The 21,722-nt window shown below is 45.4% G+C and overlaps 1 protein-coding gene across 1 annotated transcript in view; it reads right to left on the reverse strand.

Annotated features, from left to right (window-relative positions):
• Positions 1-21,722, reverse strand: part of LOC124000366 (macrophage mannose receptor 1) — a 35,009-nt gene that overhangs the window by 2,480 nt on the left and 10,807 nt on the right. Inside the window, exons 15-45 of the mRNA XM_046306677.1 lie at positions 20,455-20,499; positions 20,066-20,233; positions 19,706-19,825; positions 15,592-15,702; positions 15,476-15,508; positions 14,334-14,468; positions 14,040-14,186; positions 12,261-12,395; positions 11,987-12,141; positions 11,636-11,780; positions 11,483-11,537; positions 11,215-11,281; positions 10,970-11,103; positions 10,804-10,847; positions 10,300-10,473; positions 8,647-8,801; positions 8,419-8,532; positions 8,076-8,191; positions 7,499-7,650; positions 7,201-7,406; positions 6,577-6,976; positions 6,275-6,444; positions 6,082-6,152; positions 5,881-5,981; positions 4,710-4,829; positions 4,478-4,615; positions 4,222-4,376; positions 3,957-4,056; positions 3,605-3,840; positions 3,293-3,479; positions 252-500 (exon numbers count right to left, since the gene is read on the reverse strand). Coding sequence (XP_046162633.1) covers positions 252-500; positions 3,293-3,479; positions 3,605-3,840; positions 3,957-4,056; positions 4,222-4,376; positions 4,478-4,615; positions 4,710-4,829; positions 5,881-5,981; positions 6,082-6,152; positions 6,275-6,444; positions 6,577-6,976; positions 7,201-7,406; positions 7,499-7,650; positions 8,076-8,191; positions 8,419-8,532; positions 8,647-8,801; positions 10,300-10,473; positions 10,804-10,847; positions 10,970-11,103; positions 11,215-11,281; positions 11,483-11,537; positions 11,636-11,780; positions 11,987-12,141; positions 12,261-12,395; positions 14,040-14,186; positions 14,334-14,468; positions 15,476-15,508; positions 15,592-15,702; positions 19,706-19,825; positions 20,066-20,233; positions 20,455-20,499 — 4,338 coding nt within the window. The remainder of the gene's footprint in view (positions 1-251; positions 501-3,292; positions 3,480-3,604; positions 3,841-3,956; positions 4,057-4,221; positions 4,377-4,477; positions 4,616-4,709; positions 4,830-5,880; positions 5,982-6,081; positions 6,153-6,274; positions 6,445-6,576; positions 6,977-7,200; positions 7,407-7,498; positions 7,651-8,075; positions 8,192-8,418; positions 8,533-8,646; positions 8,802-10,299; positions 10,474-10,803; positions 10,848-10,969; positions 11,104-11,214; positions 11,282-11,482; positions 11,538-11,635; positions 11,781-11,986; positions 12,142-12,260; positions 12,396-14,039; positions 14,187-14,333; positions 14,469-15,475; positions 15,509-15,591; positions 15,703-19,705; positions 19,826-20,065; positions 20,234-20,454; positions 20,500-21,722) is intronic.

Here is a 21,722-nt window from a genome sequence, read left to right on the forward strand (position 1 = left end):
CTAGTCCAACGCTCTAACCACTAGGCTACCCTGCCGCCCTGAAGCAGCACAATAACTAGGTCTTTAGATTAGAGAAATGATTGGATTAAAATGGGTTGAAATGCAACATTTTGGCACTTTAGCAAGACTGTATTCATATTAAAAAATCTGATATATTGAATTCTCCATGCAGTTAACAAAACAGGTTTTTATTTCTACTTCAAATAAAGAAGGTATGCAAAAGGCATGGTTTTGTGGAACGACCCACTTACAGTTGTTGTCCCTGGTCAGGCCGATCCAGACGTTGTGTACTCTGGTGTAATTCATTTTCAAGATGAACTCCACCTCTGGTCTACTGTGGATGGACACCAGGTCTCCTCTCACTATTTGGCAGTAGTGTCTTGCTTCTGGCCAGGAGAATCCCTGGGGCCCGTTGTAGACAAAGTAGCAGTAGCGACCAAAGGGAACCCAGCCTAAAAGGCATTTCCCATCTCCAGGGGCTGGGGTTGGAGGAGGAGACTCTGAGGAGAGAGGAATGTAAATATTTAGTATTTTAAACAGGTGACATCTGCAATTATCAGAAACCTGTGGAAAATATAGTACACTTGTAAAGAGTGGGCTAGTTAAATTAGTCTGCTTATCCCATAAGAGTCTAAGCCCTGTCTAAAATGGGGGGGTCCTACTAAGCTATAATGAGTTGTTTTAAGAAGGTCGTACCAAGGATCATTTTGCTATTTGATTTAGAATTTTAAGACCCCTTGAAGAATCCCAAAAATGTCAATTTTTTGGGGGGGGATTAAACATTTTATTTGGCCTTACTGCTATTAGCCCATACAAACGCATTGAATAACAGATAGTCATTACTGCTATTAGCCCATAGAAACACATTGAATAACAGATAGTCATTACTGCTATTAGCCCATACAAACGAATAACAGATAGTCCTTACTGCTATTAGCCCATACAAATGCATTGAATAACAGATAGTCCTTACTGCTATTAGCCCATACAAACGCATTGAATAACAGATAGTCATTACTGCTATTAGCCCATACAAACGAATAACAGATAGTCCTTACTGCTATTAGCCCATACAAACACATTGAATAACAGACAGTCCTTACTGCTATTAGCCCATACAAACACATTGAATAACAGACAGTCCTTACTGCTATTAGCCCATACAAACACATTGAATAACAGATAGTCCTTACTGCTATTAGCCCATACAAACACATTGAATAACAGATAGTCCTTACTGCTATTAGCCCATACAAATGCATTGAATAACAGATAGTCCTTACTGCTATTAGCCCATAGAAACACATTGAATAACAGACAGTCCTTACTGCTATTAGCCCATACAAATGCATTGAATAACAGATAGTCCTTACTGCTATTAGCCCATACAAATGCATTGAATAACAGATAGTCCTTACTGCTATTAGCCCATACAAACACATTGAATAACAGACAGTCCTTACTGCTATTAGCCCATACAAACGCATTGAATAACAGATAGTCATTACTGCTATTAGCCCATACAAACGAATAACAGATAGTCCTTACTGCTATTAGCCCATAGAAACACATTGAATAACAGACAGTCCTTACTGCTATTAGCCCATAGAAACACATTGAATAACAGACAGTCCTTACTGCTATTAGCCCATACAAACACATTGAATAACAGACAGTCCTTACTGCTATTAGCCCATAGAAACACATTGAATAACAGATAGTCCTTACTGCTATTAGCCCATAGAAACACATTGAATAACAGATAGTCCTTACTGCTATTAGCCCATAGAAACACATTGAATAACAGACTCACTACATGGAACAACAGATAGTCCCAGAAAAATACATCTAAAGGAAGTTTGTTCTGAAGTGCTTTTCCCATATCGCAGAGATATAAGAAAGATCAGGAAACTTTATTTTTGGAACTAAACATATTAGTGTGTATCCCAAACTCTTCGGAAGCTTCAGACAGAAGTTGGCAGATCGGCTGCACCAACTTCAGACTAGTCCCAAAACGATTGTGGGGGTCGTAGAACCAAACGGAGAACACCATTGTGTTCGTGAGAGTCTCGTCTTTTTCGCGATGTCTCATGGTCTGACAAACACCTCTCCAGCTCTGTCACATTTCACCGCAGATGCAGAAGTGCAACATAGGCGGACAGATTTTAATGGGGATTTTTGTTGTTGTTATGCAAATCAGATTTCGGCGGGGGTGTGGACATCGACCTCAGGGGGATATGCTGCAGTGGAGATGTAAAGTGTCTTCCGGCTTAAAAATATCTATATTTTGTGTCACTGGCCTACGCACAATACCCCATAATATCAAAGTGGAATTCTGTTTAAAGAAAGTTTTACACATTTTTTTTTTTTAAATAAAAATATTCTATGCATCCTGTTTGCAATAAGGTACGAAAGTAAAACTGAAGAAAAATTGGCAAACAAATGAACTTTATGTCTTAATACAAAGTGCTATGTTTGGGGAAAACCTAACAAAACACATTACTGAGTACTACTCTTCATATTTTCAAGCATGGTGGTGGCTGCATCATGCTATGGGTATGCTTGTCATCGGCAAGGACAAGGGAATGTTTTTTTTTTTTATATATATATATATATATATATATATATATATATATATATATATATATATATATATATATATATAAAGAAACGCAATAGAGCTAAGCACAGGCAAAATCCTAGTGGTAAACTTTGTTTCATTCTTTCCAACAGACACTGGGAGAAAAATTCACCTTTCAGCAGGACAATAACCTAAAACACAAGGCCAAATATACACTGGAGTTGTTTACCAAGACAACACTGAATGTTCCTTAGCGGCCTAGTTACAGTTTTGATTTAAATCACCTTGATAATCTATGGCAAGACTAGAAAATGGCTGTCTAGCGATGATCAACAACCAACTTGACAGAGCTTGAAGAATTGTTTAAGAATAATGTGAAAATATTGTACGATTCAGGTGTGCAAAAGCTCTTAGAGACTTACTCAGAAAGACTCACAGCTGTAATTGATGCCAAAGGTGATTCTAACATGTACTGACAGAGGGGTGTGAATACTTATGTTAATGGGATATTTCTGTATTTCATTTTCAATACATTTGCAAACATTTCTAAAAAAACATGTTTTCACTTTGTCATTCTGAGTTATTGTGTGTAGATGGGTGAGATTTAAAAATATATATATTTAATCAATTTTTCAATTCAGGTTGTAACACAACAAAATGTGGAATAAATCTTGGGGTATGAACACTTTCTGAAGGCGCTGTAGCTCCTACCTGAGGAGATCTTGCAAATATAGGCCTTGGCAGAATTACAATCGGTGTCGTTCCATGTTCCATGGAAGATAGGCTCTGCACGCATTGCTACACAGCCCTCTGTTTTGTGGTTACTAGGCTCCCCAGGTCCCCAGTGAGTGAAGAACACTGACCAGCCGTCGGTCCATGTATATGAACTGCTATCATCCTGTAGATACAACAAACAATCAACCAAGAGCATCTTGTCCACTTACCATAATCAAAGAAATTACAACTTCAAATGATCTTTGTTGTGATTAATGCCAGTTCAATTCAAGAAAGAGGATTGGGCACCTTGCGTCTTAGTCCAATCCATGCGTCTGCTTTGCCCTGGAGTACAACCCCGGCCACAAAGGCCTGGTCGTAGCTCATGTCTACGCTGGCCAAATTACCACCTTCCTGCTCACAGGCCACCTGAGCTGCCTCCCACGTCTTCGGCTCCTCCACCAGCTTGTAGCAGTTCTTATACCAGGAGATGTAACCAGAGGGGCAGGGGTTTTTGGTTGGAGCTGGCGGAGCTATACTGCTTGCTGTCGGAATTAAATGATAGAACTTTTAACAAAAAGTCACAAAATCATTAAGCAGCAAAGAGTGAGTTGTGTGCAACAACAAAAAAGTTGTAAAAAAAAAAAAGGTCAGCACTAACATTTCTTCATGGAGCAGACCCAGCTATGTTCCTCAGTGCACAAGTCATCATTCCAGCGTCCACTCACCAAGTAGTTATGGGTAATGGCGGTGCAGTGCTCCTGGGGGAGGAAATAGGTCAAAGTTTAATCTTTGTGAAACTTGTAGCTTATAATCTCGTTTTAAAGCGATCCAGTCTGAGTGGAAAAACCTTAGAACCTTTGACATTCGGGGTGACCTTCAAAACCCCTCATCTGAAGTATGTTGGAGCTGTGCATGATTCTCACCCGTCCTCCATTGTTGTTGGGTTCCTTGTCGGCCCAGTTGGTGTACAACACTGGACTCACACCATCACTCCAGCCAAACCCTCCCTCCACCAGGCTGTCTGTCAAGCCAATCCATGTTGGCAGCCTCAGATCCCTTAGATAGCTGGACACAAAGTCTGGAGAACAGAGGCCATTCAAATATAAAACCACCATGAAAAAAGTCAAAGGAACGTTGATCGACTGGATCTCCAAAGCTAGAGTTGCTTCTGTAGCTTACCGTTCTCATATTGATTGTCGATGACAGCTAATTCTGCTCCTTTACTTTGGCACCAACTCCGAGCAGAGGTCCAGTTGGCTTTCATCCCGTGCCCGTGCCCTTGGAACATAAAGCACTTGTTTCGGAACAGCATCCATCCTAGAACAGACAAAGACACTGGTTACTACTAGTGTTTTGGGGGATCATTTCACAATCAGAAGCTGCAGTATTAATGGGGGTGTGTCCGCCCTACCCGCTGGGCAGTATCCCGTCCAGGGTTGGGTGGGAGGAGGTGGAGTGTGGTCTTCATTAGGGTATTTCTTACACAGGTAACCTGCATTGGTACGGGCGCAGTTGACATCATTCCAGTTACCTACGAGACACAAGATGCAGAATATGTTGGATGCAGGGCTCTAAATTAACCATTTTCAGCACAACATAAGAATTAGGAGCACAACGTAAAAAGTTAGGAGCACAACATAAGAATTAGGAGCACAACATAAGAATCAGGAGCACAACATAAGAATCAGGAGCACAACATAAAAGTTAGGGGCACAACATAAAAAGTTAGGAGCACAACATAAAAATTGACATTCCAGTCATTTGTGGAATAGTAGGTTTCTACATCATGAAAATTCTACACTGTCTCTTTAAGAGCGTCACGTTCATTGCAATAATCTGATTATTGATCTTCTGAAGAAGTATCCCTTTTCCTTTCTTTCCTCAAATGTTTGGATATGCTGCTAATTAAGTTTGCTAGCTAGCTAATCAATTTACATGACTGAACAAGGTGTCAACAAATTCCCCGCGAGGGGTTTTGGTTCAGCCTGCGAATTGTTTTAACACCTGCATTGCTTGCTGTTTGGGGTTTTAGGCTGGGTTTCTGTACAGCACTTTGAGATATCAGCTGATGTACGAAGGGCTTTATAAATACATTTGATTTGATTTGATTTTACGAACGTACAGACAATTCACGATAGGAGGAGAAAAACCGTTGAGTCGGTAATATATGGGTCATAGAGTATCTACCTGACAATCCGTTAATCCGTTTAGTAATGATGAAACAGTAATGAATCTGTGCGCACTTTTATACCTAGGATAGGTTAAGTAATCCCTCTCACCCCCCCTTTAAGATTTAGATGCACTATTGTAAAGTGACTGTTCCACTGGATGTCATAAGGTGAATGCACCAATTTGTAAGTCGCTCTGGATAAGAGCGTCTGCTAAATGACTTAAATATAAATGTTTTATCTCTAAGGCACTCGAAAACAACAGTACAACGAAGAATAATCATTATTATCTGGTTGCAGAATAGCAAAATATGCGACCAAAATTGTTGGATGGGAGTTGAATATTTTTTATTTTTTATTTCTATTTTTATTATATTTTTCCCCCCAGAAAGTTCAACCTGTTTACATCAGTACCTTGATGTCTGTTCATCTGGACACACTGTTCCTCCCCATTGGCATTATTAGGCTCTCCCAGACCCCAGAAAACATATGTGACAGGGGACCAGTCCACCCACCTGGGTAGGGGAACAGAGATAGGTGGTTAGCAGTCTTGACAATGTCCCACACCATATTGTACAACAGTTTGGGTAGTATCAATACAAAAAAAAGACATACCGGTACTGGTCTGCTGCGATCCCAAACACAACCATTCCAATCCATGATGATTCAGCCCGTCCCGTCCCAATCTGCAATGTCAAGAAGCGTTACTGAGAGGAGCCGCACACTGAGAGTTTTTGGAACATCTCCTAGACAACCGATAAACAAAACAAACACAAAAAAAAGGTCTGCTTGGACAAGCGTTTCACACCATCGTGTTGATGTACGCCTGTTCATCTTTGTTTAAGATGGAGACCAGTAGAGCCTTCTCATCGTAGCAACGGGACATAGCTGTCTGGAAGTCTACTATGTCGGTGTCATTGTAGTAGTAGCAGATGCCATTGTTCTTCCTCCAGACAGCGTTGGTACCGCAGTCAGGTGCTGGAAAAGATACAAGCCATTTCTCAGGGTCATACAGGTCATAGAAACTTCTGGAACAAATCAATGATCATGACTCTATGGTGCCATCTTGTGGTTTAACAGTGCGATCAGAGGTGCACTAAGCTAAGCTACCTGGAACAGGAGGAGGGGGAACTGGAGGCACGATGGGTTTCTTCCCCTTGGAGATCATGCAGATCCAGTCCTGATGGGCATCACAGTTGAGATCGTTCCACCAAGAGGACGTCCCATTTGTGTTGCTCACCATCTCTACACAGTCCTCACGACCCTCATGGTTGTTGGGCTCCCCAAGTCCCCAGTTGGTGTGGCTCACAGGAGTAGCGTCACTCCAGTGGTAACCTCCATCTGTAGGGTTGTGTTTCAGACCGATCCACTTGGACTTCCCCTTGGTGTACGTGGACAGGAAGCTCTCTTCCTCCATGTTATGGATACTGACAAGGTCTGCCCCCCTGGAGATACAGTCTTCCCGGGCTGCAGGCCAACTCTTCTTCTTGGAGAAGTCCACCATGAAGAGCTACAACAAACATTTCGAGACGCTAAGGTTTTTTTTCAGTTCAGATAGTGTTGAGGCTCTTTACCCTGTATCAGTTCAGCAGTTCAGGTGAAGCTAGTCTATATCTTTACCTTGTATCAGTCCAGATGAAGCTAGTCTATATCTTTACCTTGTATCAGTTCAGATGAAGCTAGTCTATATCTTTACCTTGTAGCAGTTCAGATGAAGCTAGTCTATATCTTTACCTTGTAGCAGTTCCTGAAGTGTCGCTCAGCCGTCCAACCGTCCGCACAGTCCGATGAGGGGGGAGGAGTTGGAGGTTTAGTGGGCGGGGTGATGTCAGGCCTTGGTGTCTCACACACGAATGGGAACACCTCAGTGCACGGCTTGTCATCCCAGAACCCACCAGTAAGGCCCGTAGTCATGGCAACGCAGGTTCCGGCATGGTTATCTGGAGGATCACAAAGACAATGGTAAACAATTCAACTGATATACTGACAGGAAAATACTTCAGATTCGATAACGAGTGTAAAATGACTGTGCCTGGCTGGTTTCGATCCCAGTGTGTGAAGGTGAGAGGTGCTCCATTGTCCCAGATGTAATCCACCCCTCCTGAGTCACCCGTGGCCCTCAGTCCAATCCACCACAAACCAGTGTATCTAGCCAGTTTCACCGTGAAGTGAGACTGTTCATAACTGGGAAAGAAATCACAGATATTATATTCAACAACCAATCAAAGACCAGCATTATAGACATCTTGAGGCATGCCAAGATTCTAAGCTGTTATTTAATTTACCTTTATTTAACTAGGCAAGTCAGTTAAGAACAAATTCTTATTTTCAATGACGGCCTAGGAACAGTGGGTTTAACTGCCTGTTCAGGGGCAGAGCGACAGATTTGTACCTTGTCAGCTGGGGAGTTTGAACTTGCAACCTTCCGGTTACTAGTCCAACGCTCTAACCACTACCCTGCCGCCCCAAAAATATGATGCCCCTTCGGATAAGAAATCAAATGGACCAGCCGGTTTCCAGCAGATTGAAGTACACCAGACTGATGATCTGTATCTGCCACAACATACACATAAAGACGTCTTGTGAGATGCTGAGGTGATCACACTCACATGTCCCCAATGTGTAGAAGTTTGCTGTTTTGCTGCTCACAGAAGGCCTTGGCGTCTGACCAGGTTCTGGCGGTCTCTTCCATCCAGTAACAGGAATAGCCATAGGCGTCCCAGCCCTACGACACACACACGCACACGCACACACACACACACACACACACACGCACGCACGCACACGCGCACGCGCACACGCACACACAAACACAAACACGCACACGCACACGCACACGCACACGCACACGCACACAAACACAAACACAAACACAAACACACACACACACTGATGTGGTGCTGCAGAGGGACAGCTATAGGCAGGTACAGGTACAACAGGACAAGCACTCACCTGTGTGCATCCGTATACAGTGGGCATGACGGAGGGAAGCAGGTAGTGGGCTTTGGGCATCTTGCATATATAAGTGTTCAGTTCTGTGCAGGGGACATCATTCCATCTACCAGTCTGTAATAAAGGAACATAAAACGTTTGGTTGGACAAGCGTCAGGTTAACGATAACAGTAATGTTAAGAGAATGGGGTAAGAGTAAAGCATGTGTGGCCAAGCTAACCGTGTTACCTGATAAAACATCTCCACACAGTCCTCATTGAAGCCTTGATGATTGTTGGGTTCTCCTGGTGCCCAGTGGGTGAAAGTGACCCAGTGGTTGTCTGACCAGGAGAACAGGCCTGAGAAGCCTATATCATTCAGCCCAATCCACACATCATTGGTGGCTGGTGGAAAACACATCAAAAGAAGTCATCAGCTAAGCTTTCCAACAATAAGTAGCGTTCATGTTCCCCCATACGGACCGATACTTCCCCCCATACAGACCGATACAGACAGATACTTCCCCATACGGACCGATACTTCCCCATACGGACCGATACTTCCCCCCATACAGACCGATACAGACAGATACTTCCCCATACGGACCGATACTTCCCCATACGGACCGAGACTTCCCCATACTTCCCCATACGGACCGATACTTCCCCATACTTCCCCATACGGACCGATACTTCCCCATACGGACCCATACTTCCCCATACGGACCCATACTTCCTCATACTTCCCCATACGGACCCATACTTCCCCATACGGACTCATACTTCCCCATACGGACCGATACTTCCCCATACTTCCCCATACGGACCGATACTTCCCCATACGGACCGATACTTCCCCATACGGACCCATACTTCCCCATACGGACCGATACTTCCCCATACGGACCGATACTTCCCCATATGGACCGACACTTCCCCATACTTCCCCATACGGACCGATACTTCCCCATACGGACCGATACTTCCCCATACGGACCGATACTTCCCCATACGGACCCATACTTCCTCATACTTCCCCATACGGACCGATACTTCCCCATACGGACCCATACTTCCCCATACGGACCGATACTTCCCCATACGGACCGATACTTCCCCATATGGACCGACACTTCCCCATACTTCCCCATACGGACCGATACTTCCCCATACGGACCCATACTTCCGCATACGGACCGATACTTCCCCATACGGACCGATACTTCCCCATACGGACCGATACTTCCCCATACGGACCCATACTTCCCCATACGGACCCATACTTCCCCATCCTTCCCCATACGGACCCATACTTCCTCATACTTCCCCATACGGACCGATACTTCCCCATACTTCCCCATACGGACCCATACTTCCCCATACGGACCCATACTTCCCCATACGGACCGATACTTCCCCATACGGACCGATACTTCCCCATACTTCCCCATACGGACCGATACTTCCCCATACTTCCCCATACGGACCCATACTTCCCCATACGGACCCATACGGACCCATACGGACCGATACTTCCCCATATGGACCGATACTTCCCCATACTTCCCCATACGGACCGATACTTCCCCATACGGACCGATACTTCCCCATACGGACCGATACTTCCCCATATGGACCGATACTTCCCCATACTTCCCCATACGGACCGATACTTCCTCATACGGACCGATACTTCCCCATACAGACCCATACTTCCCCATACGGACCCATACTTCCTCATACTTCCCCATACGGACCGATACTTCCCCATACGGACCCATACTTCCCCATACGGACCCATACTTCCTCATACTTCCCCATACAGACCCATACTTCCCCATACGGACCGATACTTCCCCATACTTCCCCATATGGACCGATACTTCCCCATACGGACTCTTACCCATGTAAAGGTAGCTCTCCAGCCAGCTCTGTTCTGTCATGGACTGAATGGACACCAGGTCAGCTCCCAGCTTCCGGCACTCTCCACGGGCTGCATGCCATGTCTTTTTATCTCCGTAGGGCTTGTAGCAGAACTCCCCAAATTCATACCAGTCAGGCCCCGAGCAACTCAACTCTGCAGAGGAATCAAAGTAGGAGTTGAGACAGCATGTAGCCTACAGCACATTCAAATCATATTTTATTTATTTAACGAGGCAAGTCAATTAAGAACAAATTAGTATTTACAATGACGGCAAAACCCGGACAATGCTGGGCCAATTGTGCGCCGCCCTATGGGACTCCAGATCACAGCCAGTTGTGATACAGCCCGGGATCGAACCAGGGTCTGTAGTGACGCCTCTAGCACTGAGATGCAGTGTCTTAGACTGCTGTGCCACTCGGGAGCCCATATTAGTGTCCTTAGGTAACTTGATTGATGTCTGAGCATTGGTGTAGTCTAACATACCTTTATCTGCAAACTGGTATGAAATTTCATAGTTCCCATCATACCTGTTGAAGGTCAAAGGTTACTATGTTGGTATTGGTTGCATTTTTGGGGGGGGTCGTAATTAATGAATTAATTAATTTAGTGCAGACAGTGCACCATCACGCAATAATAATAAGACACTCACTGTCTGGAGGTGATTCCGTTCTTGGTGGAGCCACTGTAGAAGTTCTGGCCTGGTTCTTTCAACATAGTACAGTCTCCTCCGATATCATTCAGGATTACTCCTGCATGGATACCAGCTGCACAGATGTTGGAGTCCTTCGTGTAACGCAAGCACATATCAACGTACATCAATATCCTCACATTCCTCACTCCAAATTTTCTGTTGAATCATTGGGAGTTGATGGTTAAATCACTTAATTCACTCACCCCACGATATACGCCAGAGCCATAAACAGTATATAGTACTTGCGCACATCCTGCTGGGCAGTGTACGCTGAAAGATACACAATGTGAAATTAGCTTCATGTATTTCCATTCATGTCTTATTAAAATCCTATTTTGCCTCTACTTCACACTGCCTGCTCAACCCAAAATAACTTGACAACAGTAGTCGTCGTGATCTTGGCGTAGTCGTCAGGATCTGGGCAACGGAGCAGGCATTTTGGAGTAGAGGGCAGTAGACGCAGGGACTTACGTCATAAGATCATTTGCAAAGTTAAAGTTAGGCTTTGCATCACAGGACACAGCATCTGTGAAAAGAAAAACACCTCTATCTGTATTCTGAGTGGACACCAAACATTTCTCAACAAAGAAATGCTAAGAGGTTAGCGAAACAGTTTTCGCCTACAGTCGGGTATACATCCCAGGATGTCAAAGCGAAGACCAGTCTGTCCGTTGAATTCCTGGGGAAGAATCCTGACATACTGGGCAGAGACAGGAGTGCCCAGAAGCTGTGTCTCTGGGGTGTTTCTGTCCATGCAGCCTGTGAATACCTGGAGAAAAAGGAAGAACAAAGTGTCATTATGATCTGGAGTTTATAATCCAGCTATCCCAATATGGGGCATTGGACCAAAGACCTACAAATTGTGGGCTGGCTTCCCAGACACATATTGAGCCTGGTCTTAGACTGCTTTTTAAGTCTAGGACTAGGCGTAAACTGTGCCTGGGAAACCGGCCGTGTATGTTTGATGTGGTTTACCCCTCCATCGTCTTTGTATTCAGTCCATTTGCTTCCATCCATACTGTGCTGGATCTTGAATTTAGTCACCCAGTGATCGGCACCAGGACACCCCTGGATCACAACACCTGTGATCTTTTTGGCCTCGCCGAGGTTCACCTGGATCCAGGAGTTTACTGCGGTGATGTCAGTGGAGAGGAAAATGAACATGATTGAAGTTCATTTCTGGAAAAATTATAATTATTTCACGAATACCAAATGTGAGATGAAGGACGAGGTGCCAGGTGAAACATACAGGGACTTGATGGCATCCAGCAGGAGCCACCATTCAGACGAGCTCCGTTCGGACCGTGTGAACTCTGTGAGGACGAGGCGGACAGCATGGAGTCAGTGACGTTACCATCCTCCACACCAAGTCCCCTCAGACACACTGAAAGATCAAAACACGACCACAAGAGGCACATCATGTAAATAAGTGCAGTAAAATAATGTAACAGTGATTCATGGTTTCAGTTTTTTGGGGCAGTTCGGTCTGGTGGGGATTGGGTCTGGTTAGGGTTGGGTCTGGTTGGGGTTGGGCCTGTTTGGGTCTGGTTGGGGTTGGGTCTGGTTAGGGTTGGGTCTGGCTGGGGGTTGGGGTTGGGTCTGGTGGGGATTGGGTCTGGTGGGGGGGGTCTTGGGTCTGTTTGGGGTTGGGTCTGGTGGGGGTTGGGTCTGGTGGGGGTTGGGTCTGGTGGGGGGGGTTGGTGGGGGTTGGATCTGGTTGGGGTTGGGTCTGGTGGGGGTTGGGTCTGGTGGGGGTTGGGTCTGGTGGGGGTTGGGTCTGGTGGGGGTTGGGTCTGGTTGGGGTTGTGTCTGGTTAGGGTTGGGTCTGGTTGGGGTTGGGTCTGGTTGGGTCTGGTTGGGGTTGTGTCTGTTTGGGGTTGGGTCTGGTTGGGGTTGGGTCTGGTTAGGGTTGGGTCTGGTGGGGGTTGGGTCTGGTTGGGGTTGGGTCTGGTTAGGGTTGGGTCTGGTTGGGTCTGGTTGGGGTTGGGGTTGGGTCTGGTGGGGATTGGGTCTGGTGGGGGTTGGGTCTGTTTGGGGTTGGGTCTGGTTGGGGTTGGGTCTGGTGGGGGTTGGGTCTGGTTGGGGTTGGGTCTGGTTAGGGTTGGGTCTGGTTGGGGTTGGGTCTGGTTGGGGTTGGGTCTGGTTAGGGTTGGGTTTGGTGGGGGTTGGGTCTGGTTGGGGTTGGGTCTGGTTAGGGTTGGGTCTGGTGGGGGTTGGGTCTGGTTGGGGTTGGGTCTGGTTAGGGTTGGGTCTGGTTGGGGTTGGGTCTGGTTGGGGTTGATTCTAGTTGGGGTTGTGTCTGGTTGGGGTCTGGTTGGGGTTGGGTCTGGTTAGGCTTGGGTCTGGTTGGGGTTGGGTCTGGTTAGGGTTGGGGTTGGGTCTGGTGGGGGTTGGGTCTGGTTGGGGTTGGGTCTGGTTAGGCTTGGGTCTGGTTGGGGTCTGGTTAGGGTTGGGTCCGGTGGGGGTTGGGTCTGGTTAGGGTTGGGGTTGGGTCTGGCTGGGGTTGTGTCTGGTTGGGGTCTGGTGGGGGTCTGGTGGGGGTTGGGTCTGGTTGGGGTTGGGTCTGTTTGGGGTTGGGTCTGGTTAGGGTTGGGTCTGGTGGGGGTTGGGTCTGGTGGGGATTGGGTCTGGTGGGGGTTGGGTCTGGTGGGGGTTGGGTTTGGGTCTGGTGGGGGTTGGGTCTGGTTGGGGTTGAGTTTGGTTGGGGTTGAGTTTGGTTAGGGTTGGGTCTGGTAGGGGTTGGGTCTGGTTGGGGTTGAGTCTGGTGGGGGTTGGATGTGGTGGGGGTTGGGTCTGATTAGGGTCTGGTTGGGTCTGGTGGGGGTTGGGTCTGGTTAGGGTCTGGTTGAGTCTGGTGGGGGTTGGGTCTGGTTAGGGTCTGGTTGGGTCTGGTGGGGGTTGGATGTGGTGGGGGTTGGGGTTGGGTCTGGTTAGGGCCTGGTTGAGTCTGGTGGGGGTTGGGTCTGGTTAGGGTCTGGTTGGGTCTGGTGGGGGTTGGATGTGGTGGGGGTTGGGTCTGGTCACCTACCATTTTGCTCACAGCTGTACACCACTTCCAGGTATTTGGAGATTGAAGGGCAGGGGTCAGTTTCAGTATAGGCATACAAGAAGCAGAAGGGTCGGTTGTCACACGCCTTTCGTACCAAAGGCAGGATGCCATCTACAGTGCATGTTCCTGATAGGGATAACCAATGCGTTAGTAACATGGCTGTCTGAAACACTGTATTAAGCCTAACACATAAATAATATGCCATTAGGAGTTAGTTGCTCTTATAGCTATAACCTATTTGAGTTTCAGAGGTAAAAGCCATTTGTTCTGTACCTGAAGCTCCTTCCTGGTGGGGGCAGATCTTGTCACTCTTGCGGCCAAAGAAAGCTGACTGGATGTTGATGACACTGTTAGTATCACAGTGGAGGACAGCACTGGAGTCCTCACAGATGTAAGCAGTTTCAAACCCTACCGATACAAACACAGTCAACAGGGTTCAAAGACATTGAAAAAGGAGTCTCCAGACTCTTAAATCTGATTTTAAAAAGGCAATAGTAAACATGGGCATTAATAGTCCACAGTTTATGCCAGCCTTGACAATCCCAGGTAGAGAGCTTTTTAACTCACTTTCTAACAGTAGAGGCATCTGAGATTACTGTGAAGAAGGTTAATAGTTTAAAACTACCATTGAATAATGTGGCTGTTCTGATGGACCACGTGGTTTATCTAACTCTACTACAGGTCAAACACTACTCACCAAGTTTATTGGTGCGGCAGGTAGCCTAGTGGTTAGAGCGTTGGACTAGTAACCAGCAGGTAGCCTAGTGGTTAGAGCGTTGGACTAGTAACCAGCAGGTAGCCTAGTGGTTAGAGCGTTGGACTAGTAACCAGCAGGTAGCCTAGTGGTTAGAGCGTTGGACTAGTAACCAGCAGGTAGCCTAGTGGTTAGAGCATTGGACTAGTAACCAGCAGGTAGCCTAGTGGTTAGAGCGTTGGACTAGTAACCAGCAGGCAGCCTAGTGGTTAGAGCATTGGACTAGTAACCAGCAGGTAGCCTAGTGGTTAGAGCGTTGGACTAGTAACCAGCAGGTAGCCTAGTGGTTAGAGCGTTGGACTAGTAACCAGCAGGTAGCCTAGTGGTTAGAGCGTTGGACTAGTAACCAGCAGGTAGCCTAGTGGTTAGAGCGTTGGACTAGTAACCAGCAGGTAGCCTAGTGGTTAGAGCATTGGACTAGTAACCAGCAGGTAGCCTAGTGGTTAGAGCGTTGGACTAGTAACCGTAAAGGTTGCAAGATTGAATCCCTGAGCTGACAAAGTAAAAATCTGTCGTTCTGCCCCCTGAACAAGGTAGTTAACCCAGTGTTTCCCCGTAGGCTGTCATTGAAAATAAGAACTTGTTCTTAACTGACTTGCCTAGTTAAATAAAGGTTCAAAATAAATGATTTATCTATAAGAGCAGGGTTACTTTATCTTACCATCGTGGGGTGGAGGAGAAACTGGTGTGTTTCCTGAAAGAAACCATGGAAGTAGGGTTTAAAAATAACATTTGAAAAGGTTCAAAAACACAACCATCTGTACAGGACCAGGTTACCTCTGCGCTTGCATATGTATCCTCTATTGTAATCACAGTTGTCATCGTTCCAGTAGCCGGTGTTGATAAGCATGGAAAGGCAATCCTCTCCTCCATAGTTGTCTGGGTTGCCTGAGTGAGGCAAAGAGGAGGTAGAGAAATGTGATGCTTGGTATTTGTACCACCTCGCAACTCGGGGGAGTCCCCCCTCTAAAATACATGCAACAAAAATATACAAAGAAATAAGCATTACCCACGTTCCAGTGGATAAGTCATAAGACTGCTGAACAGCTAATCACGCGGCTAGCCGGGAATATTTGCTTTACCCCTACCTACATGTACACTTTACCCCTACCTGCATGTACACTTTACCCCTACCTACATGTACACTTTACCCCTATCTACATGTACACTTTACCCCTACCTACATGTACACTTTACCCCTACCTACATGTACACTTTACCCCTATCTACATGTACACTTTACCCCTACCTACATGTACACTTTACCCCTACCTACATGTACACTTTACCCCTATCTACATGTACACTTTACCCCTACCTACATGTACACTTTACCCCTATCTACATGTACACTTTACCCCTACCTACATGTACACTTTACCCCTATCTACATGTACACTTTACCCCTATCTACATGTACACTTTACCCCTACCTACATGTACACTTTACCCCTATCTACATGTACACTTTACCCCTATCTACATGTACACTTTACCCCTATCTACATGTACACTTTACCCCTACCTACATGTACACTTTACCCCTACCTACATGTACACTTTACCCCTATCTGCATGTACACTTTACCCCTATCTACATGTACACTTTACCCCTACCTACATGTACACTTTACCCCTACCTACATGTACACTTTACCCCTATCTACATGTACACTTTACCCCTATCTACATGTACACTTTACCCCTATCTACATGTACACTTTACCCCTACCTACATGTACACTTTACCCCTATCTACATGTACACTTTACCCCTATCTACATGTACACTTTACCCCTATCTACATGTACACTTTACCCCTACCTACATGTACACTTTACCCCTATCTACATGTACACTTTACCCCTATCTGCATGTACACTTTACCCCTACCTACATGTACACTTTACCCCTATCTACATGTACACTTTACCCCTATCTACATGTACACTTTACCCCTACCTACATGTACACTTTACCCCTACCTACATGTACACTTTACCCGTATCTACATGTACACTTTACCCCTACCTACATGTACACTTTACCCCTACCTACATGTACACTTTACCCCTATCTACATGTACACTTTACCCCTACCTACATGTACACTTTACCCCTATCTACATGTACACTTTACCCCTATCTACATGTACACTTTACCCCTACCTACATGTACACTTTACCCCTATCTACATGTACACTTTACCCCTATCTACATGTACACTTTACCCCTACCTACATGTACACTTTACCCCTACCTACATGTACACTTTACCCCTATCTACATGTACACTTTACCCCTACCTACATGTACACTTTACCCCTACCTACATGTACACTTTACCCCTATCTGCATGTACACTTTACCCCTACCTACATGTACACTTTACCCCTATCTACATGTACACTTTACCCCTACCTACATGTACACTTTACCCCTACCTACATGTACACTTTACCCCTATCTGCATGTACACTTTACCCCTACCTACATGTACACTTTACCCCTACCTACATGTACACTTTACCCCTACCTACATGTATTACCTCAATTATCTCAACTACCTGGTACCCCCTGTATATAGCCATGTTACTACCTGGTACCCCCTGTATATAGCCATGTTACTACCTGGTACCCCCTGTATATAGCCATGTTACTACCTGGTACCCCCTGTATATAGCCATGTGAATACCTGGTACCCCCTGTATATAGCCATGTGAATACCTGGTACCCCCGGTCATTGACTCTGTACTGGTACTCCCTGTATATAGCCATGTTACTACCTGGTACTCCCTGTATATAGCCATGTTAATACCTGGTACCCCCTGTATATAGCCATGTGAATACCTGGTACCCCCGGTCATTGACTCTGTACTGGTACCCCCTGTATATAGCCATGTTACTACCTGGTACCCCCTGTATATAGCCATGTGAATACCTGGTACCCCCTGTATATAGACATGTGAATACCTGGTACCCCCTGTATATAGCCATGTTACTACCTGGTACCTCTGCCCATTGACTCTGTACTGGTACCCCCTGTATATAGCCATGTTACTACCTGGTACCTCTGCACATTGACTCTGTACTGGTACCCCCTGTATATAGCCATGGGAATACCTGGTACCCCCTGTATATAGCCATGTTACTACCTGGTACCCCCTGTATATAGCCATGTTACTACCTGGTACCCCCTGTATATAGCCATGTTACTACCTGGTACCCCTGTATATAGCCATGTTACTACTGGTACCCCTGTATATAGCCATGTTACTACCTGGTACCCCTGTATATAGCCATGTTACTACCTGGTACCCCCTGTATATAGCCATGTTACTACCTGGTACCCCCTGTATATAGCCCCTGGTACCCCCTGTATATAGCCATGTACCTGGTACCCCCTGTATATAGCCATGTTACTACCTGGTACCCCCTGTATATAGCCATGTTACTACCTGGTACCCCCTGTATATAGCCATGTTACTACCTGGTACCCCCTGTATATAGCCATGTTACTACCTGGTACCCCCTGTATATAGCCATGTTACTACCTGGTACCCCCTGTATATAGCCATGTTACTACCTGGTACCCCTGTATATAGCCATGTTACTACCTGGTACCCCTGTATATAGCCATACCCCTGTATATAGCCATTAATACCTGGTACCCCTGTATATAGCCATGTTACTACCTGGTACCCCCTGTATATAGCCATGTTACTACCTGGTACCCCTGTATATAGCCATGTTACTACCTGGTACCCCCTGTATATAGCCATGTTACTACCTGGTACCCCCTGTATATAGCCATGTTACTACCTGGTACCCCTGTATATAGCCATGTTACTACCTGGTACCCCTGTATATAGCCATGTTACTACCTGGTACCCCCTGTATATAGCCATGTTACTACCTGGTACCCCCTGTATATAGCCATCTTACTACCTGGTACCCCTGTATATAGCCATGTTACTACCTGGTACCCCTGTATATAGCCATGTTACTACCTGGTACCCCTGTATATAGCCATGTTACTACCTGGTACCCCTGTATATAGCCATGTTACTACCTGGTACCCCTGTATATAGCCATGTTACTACCTGGTACCTGTATATAGCCATGTTACTACCCCCATGTTACTACCTGGTACCCCCTGTATATAGCCATGTTACTACCTGGTACCCCCTGTATATAGCCATGTTACTACCTGGTACCCCTGTATATAGCCATGTTACTACCTGGTACCCCCTGTATATAGCCATGTTACTACCTGGTACCCCTGTATATAGCCATGTTACTACCTGGTACCCCCTGTATATAGCCATGTTACTACCTGGTACCCCTGTATATAGCCATGTTACTACCTGGTACCCCCTGTATATAGCCATGTTACTACCTGGTACTGTATATAGCCCCTGTATATAGCCATGTTACTACCTGGTACCCCCCCTGGTACCCCCTGTATATAGCCATGTTACTACCTGGTACCCCCTGTATATAGCCATGTTACTACCTGGTACCCCCTGTATATAGCCATGTTACTACCTGGTACCCCTGTATATAGCCATGTTACTACCTGGTACCCCCTGTATATAGCCATGTTACTACCTGGTACCCCCTGTATATAGCCATGTTACTACCTGGTACCCCTGTATATAGCCATGTTACTACCTGGTACCCCCTGTATATAGCCATGTTACTACCTGGTACCCCCTGTATATAGCCATGTTACTACCTGGTACCCCCAGTAACTCTATTTAACTCTATTTTCTTAAAACTGCATTGTTGGTTAAGTGATTGTGAATAAGCATTCCACTGTAATTTGGGCGCATGTGATAAATACAATTTTAATTGATTTGATGTATCTGAAAGCATCAGGACTATTACCTGCATTCCAGTGGATGTATCTGAAAGGAGAGCCATCAGTCCACTCCCAACCCCCCTCTGTAATGGAGTCATGTCCTCCCATCCACACGGAGACGCCCGTAGGAATCAGCTGGACCTTAGCTGTTCATGAACACAACACATCAGAGTACTATTCATTTGAATTCCCATTGTGAATAAATTACATTGTTGTAGTATTTTTTCTTTCTTTTTTACGGAGAAGCTTAATAGCACTTAACCAGTTAACCCACTGTTCCTAGACCGTCATTGAAAATAAGAACTTGTTCTTAACTGACTTGCCTAGTTAAATAAAGGTCCAATTTAAAAATATATATATATATATATTTAAAAAAACATTTGTACATTGAATGAAGGCTTGCTCAAAGGGCTCGGTGATGCTGAGAAGGTCCCCTTTCTGGTTTACACAGTCAGCACGCGCATCAGCCCATTTTCTCATGGACAGGTAGTTAAACAGGTAGCAGTAGTCATTAAACGGGTCTGACATCCAAGAGCCACACTTCTCATTCCAATCTGCAGGAAAAGAATCGGATGATATCTTTTGGAATAGGGTAGGGCTTACAACACACTCTGGAAAAAAAGAAACCTGTTTGTTTTGCATTTGAACTGCACAAATATAATTGTGTGTGGTTAAAATGGCCAACGGTCAAACTGATTTCTTGTTGGAAATTGCAAGCGAGAGGTTTTGGGGTTGCAAAGAATGGTAAACTTAGGAGAGAAGCTGCTACTTTTACCTGGCCCCGATGTGGGAGGTATGAGTGGGGGTCCTTGACCTTTTGCTAAGGATTAGAAAGGCAGTTGAGTGATGAACATTCTGTGGTCAACAGGCATTTACTTTTGATTAGTGAGCCAATATACAGTAACTTCGGAAAGTATTCAGACCCCTTGACTTTTTCCAAATTTTGTTACGTTACAGACCTAAAATTGATTACATAAAAAAAAAAACTCAGCAAGCTACTGGGGAAGGGCACCAAAACATTTATGCAGCATTGAAGGTCCCCAAGAACACATTGGCCTCCATCATTGTTACATGGAGGAAGTTTGGAACCACCAAGACTCTTCCGAGAGCTGACCGTCCGGCCAAACTGAGCAATCGGGAGAGAAGAGCCTTGGTCAGGAAGGTGACCAAGAACCTGATGGTCACTCTGACAGAACTCTAGAATTACTCTGTGGAGATGAGAGAACCTTCCAGAAGGACAACCATCTCTGCAGCACTCCACCAAATCAGGCCTTTATGGTAGAGTGGCCAGACGGCAGCAGATCCTCAGTTAAAGGCAAATGACAGCCTGCTTGGAGTTTGCCAATAGGCCCCTAAAGATTCTCAGACCATGAGAAACAAGATTCTCTGGTGTGATGAAACTAAGATTGAACAATTTTGCCTGAATGCCAAGTGTCACGTCTGGAGAAAACCTGGCACCATCCCTACGGTGAAGCATGGAGGTGGCAGCATCATGCTGCGGGGATGTTTTTCAGCAGAATGAACTGGGAGACTAGTCAGGATTGAGGCAAAGATGAACGGAGCAAAATACAGGGCAAAGGTTCACCTTGCAACAGGACAAAAACCCTAAGCACACAATCAAGAAAACACAGGAGTAGCTTCGCTTCCCATCCAACCTGAAAGAGCTTGAGAGGATCTGCAGAGAAGAATGGGTGAAACTCCCCAAACACAGGTGTGCAACGCTTGTAGCATCACACCCAAGAAGACTCAAAGATGTAATCGCTGCCAAAGGTGCTTCAACAAAGTACTGAGTTATTAGAATACGGCTGGTTTGAATATTTGTAATACATGTAAATGTGATATTTAATTTTTAATATTTAATACATTCGCAAAAATGTCTAAAAATCTGTTTTTGCTTTGTGAGGGGTATGGTGTATAGATTGATGAGGGAAAAAAACTAATTTGATCAATTTTAGAAAACGGCTGTAAAGAAACAAAGAGTGGAAAATGTGATGGAGTCTGAATACTTTCTGATTGCACTTTATGTACATGTTTTACAAAGAA

The sequence above is a fragment of the Oncorhynchus gorbuscha genome, linkage group LG16 (genome assembly GCF_021184085.1).
Source record: "Oncorhynchus gorbuscha isolate QuinsamMale2020 ecotype Even-year linkage group LG16, OgorEven_v1.0, whole genome shotgun sequence".
Taxonomy (NCBI): Eukaryota; Metazoa; Chordata; class Actinopteri; order Salmoniformes; family Salmonidae; genus Oncorhynchus; species Oncorhynchus gorbuscha.